This window comes from Camelina sativa, chromosome 15 (genome assembly GCF_030686135.1).
Source record: "Camelina sativa cultivar CO46 ecotype springtype chromosome 15, ASM3068613v1".
Taxonomy (NCBI): domain Eukaryota; kingdom Viridiplantae; phylum Streptophyta; class Magnoliopsida; order Brassicales; family Brassicaceae; genus Camelina; species Camelina sativa.
The window spans coordinates 8,452,325-8,460,034 of record NC_141894.1 but is presented as its reverse complement, the minus strand read 5'-3'; the positions used below and the strand labels follow the sequence as shown (position 1 = coordinate 8,460,034).

At 32.9% G+C, this 7,710-nt stretch overlaps 1 protein-coding gene and 1 pseudogene across 1 annotated transcript; both read right to left on the bottom strand.

The window, feature by feature from the left end:
• Window positions 1–562: 562 nt before the first annotated feature.
• Window positions 563–1,836, bottom strand: LOC104748270 (putative F-box protein At3g17480; annotated as a pseudogene).
• A 3,396-nt stretch (window positions 1,837–5,232) lies between these two features.
• On the bottom strand, window positions 5,233–6,477 carry LOC147926402 (peptidyl-prolyl cis-trans isomerase FKBP62-like). Its single transcript, XM_087486748.1, has 3 exons — window positions 6,236–6,477; window positions 5,957–6,132; window positions 5,233–5,866 (listed from the first exon to the last, which is right to left on the bottom strand). Exons 2-3 carry the CDS (start codon window positions 6,098–6,100, stop codon window positions 5,552–5,554), a joined length of 459 nt encoding a protein of 152 aa, XP_087342874.1. The 5' UTR covers window positions 6,101–6,132; window positions 6,236–6,477; the 3' UTR covers window positions 5,233–5,551.
• Between the last annotated feature and the right edge of the window lie 1,233 nt (window positions 6,478–7,710).

Here is a 7,710-nt window from a genome sequence, read left to right as displayed (position 1 = left end):
ATATCATTCCGTTGAAAAATTAAAACTTAGCATGAGATATATCTTTTCGGGTTTCATCCGAAGCAAGCCAGTAAGTATTTCCCAATTCAAAAACACTTCTCTTTTTGTGAGGCATGGTAGGGATTGACGTCATCAAGAACCCTCCATAACTCAGAACTAAATTCATATATAGATTTCAAACTTACTTATAACTCGATAGCCTAAGTCGTAAAAATTCAACACCTTAAGATTTTGTAGCTATGCATGGCAAGAATTGTTATTTTCGTACCCAAGAGCAATCTCATAGCTGTTCTTGTAACGTATACTGTGTTGGATCAACCTGGTTTGACCGGTCTAGTGTTACGCTTCGTTGAGCATAATATAAAACCATGCATGGCCGAGAAATATATGTGATATTAGGAATTGATCGTTCAATTCGTCCGTTATTAGACTGCGAAGGCGAAGTCCATGTAGATTTGCGCTCATTGGATAAACTAATAATAAAGTAATATGCAAAATTAAGAAGAAAATAACCATTACGTAACAAATGGTATAGGATGATGGGATACAAAAAAAAAAGAGAAGAAGATGATTTCCCCATAATTAATTAGTCCAAGGACAAGACAAATGATAACAAAAACGAAGAAATTAATATGATATGATATTGCTAGATTCGAACCAAACTTGGAGCGTAACAAAAGTACATGTGTGGCCAAAATACGGGTCCGGGTCCATCTTCAAGATCCACAATGCTATCATCACCGGCGTCGTCATCTTCAAGATCCACAATGATGTGATCATCGGCATCGAGTACATTCTCACTAAGCACGGTGGCTTTATTCTCCTCGTCAATTTTTAAAGTTATACGGATAGTACTCATGGCTTTACTTATACCATTATCAAAGCGATTAGTGATTACATCAATGCTTAAAATTTTGTTCCAAGAGATGACATTGGTCTCAGTTATATCATTTGTCCTCCACATATCCATGGATGTAGTATCTCCGCCGAGAAAAAATAGCCTAAGCCGCTCTTCTCTTACAGGCAATAAATACATCACATCACTATAACCTTCAAACGGAAGGCACACATGTGGCCCAAATCTCTCTGTTGTAAAATCAAAAGTTATTAAGAAACAATTGACTACTTCTTCCTCTAAGTCACTATCAGAAGCGATCCAGTAAGTATTTTCCTTTATAGACATACCAGAACCAAGTAAATGTAGTTGAAGTCTGGACCGAAACTATCAACGACCCTCCATGAATAAGAATTAAAATCATAGATTTCAAGCTGAAAAGTTTCAAAATCAAATAACCTCATGATTTTGTAATCATGGTAAGCTTTGGTGTTTGCGTATCCGAGGGCATACTTATGGTGTATATTGTTAGCACTTTTGGTTTGGATGCACTTGGTTTGACCCGTACACGGGTTCCAAACCACGGTAGTGCTAGTGTTGGTGATTAGCAATAACCCGTTACAGTGTAAGACTTCAAAATCAGTCCCGACTTCATCTAAATGACAACCTTTTAGGTTAAGTTCACCATTGAGCTTTATAGAAGGATCAATGGTGTCGTCAAGTCCATGGAGATTGTCACTCATCCAACAAACCCTAACATCCCTCAAAACCATATCCGAATACTTCTTTTCTTCTTTATCAAAGTGCTTCTTGGTAAATCTTCGATCATGTAATAATGCGTTCCACTTTTTGCAAGTAGACCGTAATCGAAAGAGAGATGTAGCTGGAACCCAAGAGAGTATTTCCTCTATCAAATCATCTGGAAGAGCGGACATGGGAGAAGACATCGTTGTGATCTCACAAGGAAGAAGGAAGCTACGTACGTACAAGGGGTTTGCAAATTAGAGATTGGGGTTGTATTTTGTTTTGTTTGACGTGCTCGTCTTATATTATATAGACAAAAACAAAAAAAAAGGAGTTCATAATTTGGGCTTACTGAATCATGGATTTTTCCTCACAATTTTAGGAACAAATAAATAAATCCAGTTTAATTTTGAAAACAATTAACTAATTACAATTTAAAATAAAAATTAAATTACTTTAAAGGTATTTTAAAATAGTAAAATATTCATTATAGCCTTAATAATATAAATTTAATTAATATATAAGATATGTGATATTAATAAAAACCAATTCAAATTTATTTTAATGGATATATAAAATATATCTAAAATCAACTTATTTGTAAATACTCTCTAAAACACAAGATATGCAAGAAATACCTTTAGAAAGATCTTATGTAACTAATATATTTTGTAATCATAAATAAAAATAATATATATTTATGAAAATAAACTATTTGATGGATACATGTGTTGTTTAAGACAAAATATAAAAAATCATTTTAAAAAAAAACAAAAAGAAGCAAAGAAATATCAATTTATATTTGTATTTCTAAATAGTAATTATCCTAAAATAAGTATTTAAAACTCTAAAATTCAATAATTACAATTGGTTGACTATATTGTATTACTATATATTATGTAAAATTGAATATTAATAAGTAGCTTTTTAATTTATTTACAATGAACAAATCTTTTATTGCATAAGAAAATAAATTATATGTCAAAAATATGAGAAATAGTCTAATAGTTAATTATTTAAAAGAGAACAGTTATAGGACATAAAAAAATTTACGGGTATAAACGAGATGAAACATGACGGGACAGGACAAGACGGGATGAGACACATTTAAACATACTAAATTAAAATTTGATATTTGGATTTAACACATTTAGACATACCATTATCGTTTAAAAACTGCAAAACGATCATTGTATATTTGTTACCGTACAAAGGATTAAGTTATTAACGATGTCTAAACAACGTACTTATGTAAATATGTTTTAACATTTACCATGTAAGTAAATTTCGAAATTATAAAAAACACATAAACCAAAACATTTTATGCATTCAAAATATACATAAAACAATTACAACATGTATCATGCTATACGGGTATCACCTAGTTATGTTTAATTCGTTGGTAAAAATCTAAAAGATAAAGAACAAGAAAGATCTAAATTCATTAAGTAATGAAACGCGCAAGAAACTACGTTCTATTATAAAATAACCTAATCTCTCTCTTCTCTATGGGCTAGAGTTAATCCAAGTTTAGATAGAAGCCTCTTGTCTTCCGGTTGAATTTGAACCAAGAACGGGAGTCTGGGACACAACTGTTGGACAAAAAAGATTTGCATCCAACTCTTCTCACTCTACCACCAATGAATTAGAATAGCCCTGTTTAGGCTTTAGAGTCCAAAAGTACTTGTTTAGAACGAGACTAGAGAAGAACAACATCGAAAGCAGTACTTTCAGATCAATTTATATTTTTACTAGCAATTGATCCGCGCTACGCGCGAGAGTTAGATGAAAGTATATTTGGGGTTTTGTTGTGTGTATTATTTTTTGGTTATGTAAATTCATCTTTATGTTTGTTTTTGTATTTTATTTGGTTGCTTATGTTGTTTGTTGGATAATTTTTTAAAAAAATAGGTTTTGCAGTTAGTATAATATAGTGTGTTTTTTTTCTTTTCAAAATTTGAGATCATCTTCTGTGTTTTTTAAATGTTTTTAAAATAATTATGATGAGAAGTTAACATTGTGTACTTAAAGTTGTTGTTTTGCTGTAGTTGTTAGTTGTGATTAATGTATTATTATTTGTCATTTTGTCATTGCCTAGTATTTGATCTGTGCTTAGCGGGGGAGTTTGATTAGACTGTGATATGTGTTTTTTGTGGATATTTATAAAGTGTTTTGTTATTTTCCCTTTATATTTTGGTTGCTATTTTTTTATTTTTACTTTTTAATGGTCATTTTGGCTTTATTGCTTGCTTTTTTTTGCATTAATTATAATATACTGTGTAGTTTTACATTTTTATTTTATATTAGTTGTGTTTAGTTTAAATTGCTTTTGTTTTTCAGTTATTTAAATTGCATAGTTCTAGATTATGATGTATAAGTTGATTTCTGGATGTAATTGTTTTTTTTTCCTATTATCCATTTGTCTTTTTTGTGATTGTGTTACAAAGTTTGTAAGTTATTAATTTTTTATAAGGTTTTTAATTTACTTACATTCAGGTGTTTATATATATATATATATATATATATATATATATATATATATATATTTTTCTTACGTACATTGATTCAGCCCAAATATCCGTTTAGACCTTTAAGGTAGTGGTGTTTTATATTTTTCTTACGTACATTGATTCAGCCCAAATATCCGTTTAGACCTTTAAGGTAGTGGTGTTTTGGGTCTAGATTGGGTTTTATCGATTTGAGGATGTATTTGTCCTTTTGGGAAATAGCCCGTGTCTTGTAGTTGTATTTTTTCTTCTTTACCTTATATAGGTTGTTCGACGGAATGGTGTATTTCGATCTAAAGGATAGTAGTAGGCTTGTAGATCTATTTTTGATGGACGTTCTTCGTTTTGAAGCATTCATTGTGTCGATACAAAAAAACTTTAATTTTTTTGGCGCCTTTGGGAAGGTTTTGTCTTACCTTCGAATTGGTGGTGGATAATTGGTGCTCTCCTGGTTAGTTCGTTGACCGTCTGTGTTAATTGGCTCTCCCATGTGTACATTTCATTCTCTAATTAAGTAATCGACTCTTTTAAGAAGGTTGTTATAATTTTAGTTTCAATAGGACCATCTCAGTATTTGGCTGGATTTACTCTGATTTGCTCTTTTTGTCGTTTTTTGTGGATTTCTGTTTGCGTATGTATTGATTCTGAAATACTACTGGTTCTGTTGTTTTTTGCTACTTTTCGGGAGCCTTGGCTTTGGCTCGATTTCATTTACTAATCTTTTTTTAGCGTCTCTTTTGTGGTTTGTTAGTGTCTGTATCTCAACATGTGCCAAATGAGGTTTAATTTGTTTTATTATCGTTACCTTCATCCTGTTTTATTTTTCTTAATTCCCCTGTTTAGATCGGTCTTCCCTTTTGTACTTTTGCGACCTTGCTTTTGTTTACTGTATTTTTCTTTGAAGTTCTTCTTTGTGCATAACAATTTTATAACTTATAGATAAACACCATTTTGCTAATATCTTTATCCTCGTGTTCATAGTTGTTCGTAATATCTGTTGACTTATGTTGGCATGCTGCGCTATTGTTTTTAATAAGTTGTTTCCAGTTTTGTTGTATTTTCAATTGTTTGAGATTGGACACATTGACATAACATTTGAATAAAAAATCTTGTAAAGAACTCTTACATTGGAAATATAGGTCATTATTAAAGGATGATAACATTCATAAACCATATTGTCGATCGTTTAGCTAAAAGAAGAAGACAAATTTGACCATTTGTTTGTAGTAGTAGCAATGAGGGCATCTATTTTCCATGTCAGTGAGGCTACAGATGATGGTTGGTTGAACTTCTCTCAATGTAGTGAAGTAGCATTGTAGTTTTTCCACATTGATTTTGTGTAAGGACTTCTTGTTATTTTTCCAGCATTGATCACCCTTTGCTTTGATTCCTTTGATGTAGTGTACCTCCACATTTCCACTTGCAATACATTTTTCCATTGGATCTTAGTACTTTCTTATTGCTGCTAGGGATGCATTGCTAGTGATCTTAGGTTGATATTTTTGTAAACTCGATGATCTTGGGCTGCCTTTGCAAGGTCTGGTGATGCTAGCATAATATGCCTGACCAATTTTTGTGAAATTCGAGCAGCCAACTCCACGTATGCTTGCGCTCTCCTGTAAAACTCACATATCAACGGGCAGTTCATATTATTATATACCTTCTCGTATCTCTTAGACGCCAGAGCATATTTGCCTGCTTTAAACTTGGAGTTTTCTTCTTCCTTCTTAGTATCAGCTTCTATCTTTTCTTCAGTGTTCATGTCCCACGATTCGCTTTTCTACAAACCCAATAACAACCAAGTGTTGGCCTCTTATACTTCCTTACTGGCTGAATTGTAAACAACATAAGCATCTAAAAGTACACTAACCTTGTCGTAAGTCACAAGATCAACCTCAAAATACACAGTTGAGATTGGCGGTGCCACAGCCAATTCCTGTTTTGACTCATTAGAACCAAAGGCATACTCAAGTTCTACTGTCACCAATGACACTTCACCCTTTTTCATCTTCATGACAGGTCTATCAAGTCCATCGACCACTTGCTCTGTTTAGGCATCCAGCAAATGAGTTAAAATGACTAAGTAAACCAGGGAATTACAGCGCATCCAAGTGGACATTTTTAAGAATGTTTGGAAGAGTGTAGTTACCTTCATCTGGTTTGAACTCAAACAGTTCCTCATTCTCACGATGACCTTTCTTCAGGAATACAGTTTCATCTTGAAGTTTTCCAATCAATTTCACCACAAGAACAAATAAAAGCCTTGTAAGAAACCATTATGCCTGGTTAAAACATCAGTGTGATAAAATCTGAAATGCAAACCTTTCACAACTGCCCCATTGTTAGGACGCTCATATCCTTCCCATTCCTTTAAGATTTTTTCAAATCAACCCACCACCCGTTGGTGAAGGCGGCCAGGTTTGAGCTCTGCAAAAGAAACGTAAGGAGTTCCCATGGTCGTTGCAATGTTTTTTAGTCAGATATGGAAGTAGAGAACTGCGTTAGTGAGATGGTAACTTATATAGGGATGTCTGAATTTATACAATAAGAATATGTAGTAGTGGAGAAATAATTAAATAAGAGGGAATTGAAACGAAATCATACCGTTCAGAATCCACGCCATTACAATTACGATTGGAATCATTGAGAACTCTTACAAAGCTGAGGATGGAGAAGTGTAACGATTGGAATAGCACTTAATGCATCAAAAAGTGAGATGAAAATACCATGAAAATGAAGATAAAACGGTAGAGAAGAGGAGAGGGAATCGAGCCATCATATGATACGACGGAGAAGTCTAGACTTCGTCAATAATTTTATTAGGGTAGAAGAACATAAACTATCTTTAACTTTTCTAGAGTTATGTTTTTTTATTGTAATATTATGGACTTTTTATTTTAAAATATAATAACAAAATACATACTATCAAAATATAAGCGTTCAAGTACTCTCAAATTTCTAAAGCCTATTAGTATATGATTAATTAAAAACTGCTTAGTGGGTAAGTATTTAAGAATAGATCCTAAAAATTAAATAAAGAGCTGCTGATGTGGCAGTACCAAGAATGAGAAAAAGCCAACTTTATATATATAGATTAATTAATCAAAGGACATGAAAACGAGAAAGATAAATGAGCTGCTAAAAATTACGTTCTATTTTAAACTAACTGTTCTCCATACTGGTCTTTTTTTTTGGGTTAAATGTTAATTAAGATCGACGTACTGGTATTGAATAAGCCATGTTAGTAATGTTGCCTATTGCCTCCATGTTGAATTTGAACCAAGCTTGGGACACAGCTAGTGGAGCTGGACGATTAAGAACGTCGATATATTGTTTTCCAAAGTCACGATTCTCTCCAAAAATGTATGCAATTCCGTTGTCAAAACATATGGCGACTTTCTTCTCCTCGTCCTTGATGAAGAAACTTTCATCACACGTAAATTTATGGTGTTTAAATCAACTGCCAAAAACTTTCTCCACGACAGTACTTTGGTCTGATCAATCTCATCGTTGGTCGTCACCCAAATCTCCACATTCGGTGTAACCTGACTCTGTTGCAAAACTGAAAGTTGCTCTTTCTAACAACTGATAGTGCCAAAACCTCGTAGCCAAGACACTGATCAG

Bases quoted from the DNA above. Each gene is read 5' to 3' on its own strand.
- LOC147926402 (XM_087486748.1), bottom strand. From the start codon at position 6,100: ATGAAGATGAAAAAGGGTGAAGTGTCATTGGTGACAGTAGAACTTGAG. The intron at 5,867-5,956 runs GTTAGTGTACTT...TTGGGTTTGTAG, and splicing joins ATCTTGTGACTTACGACAAG to AAAAGCGAATCGTGGGACAT.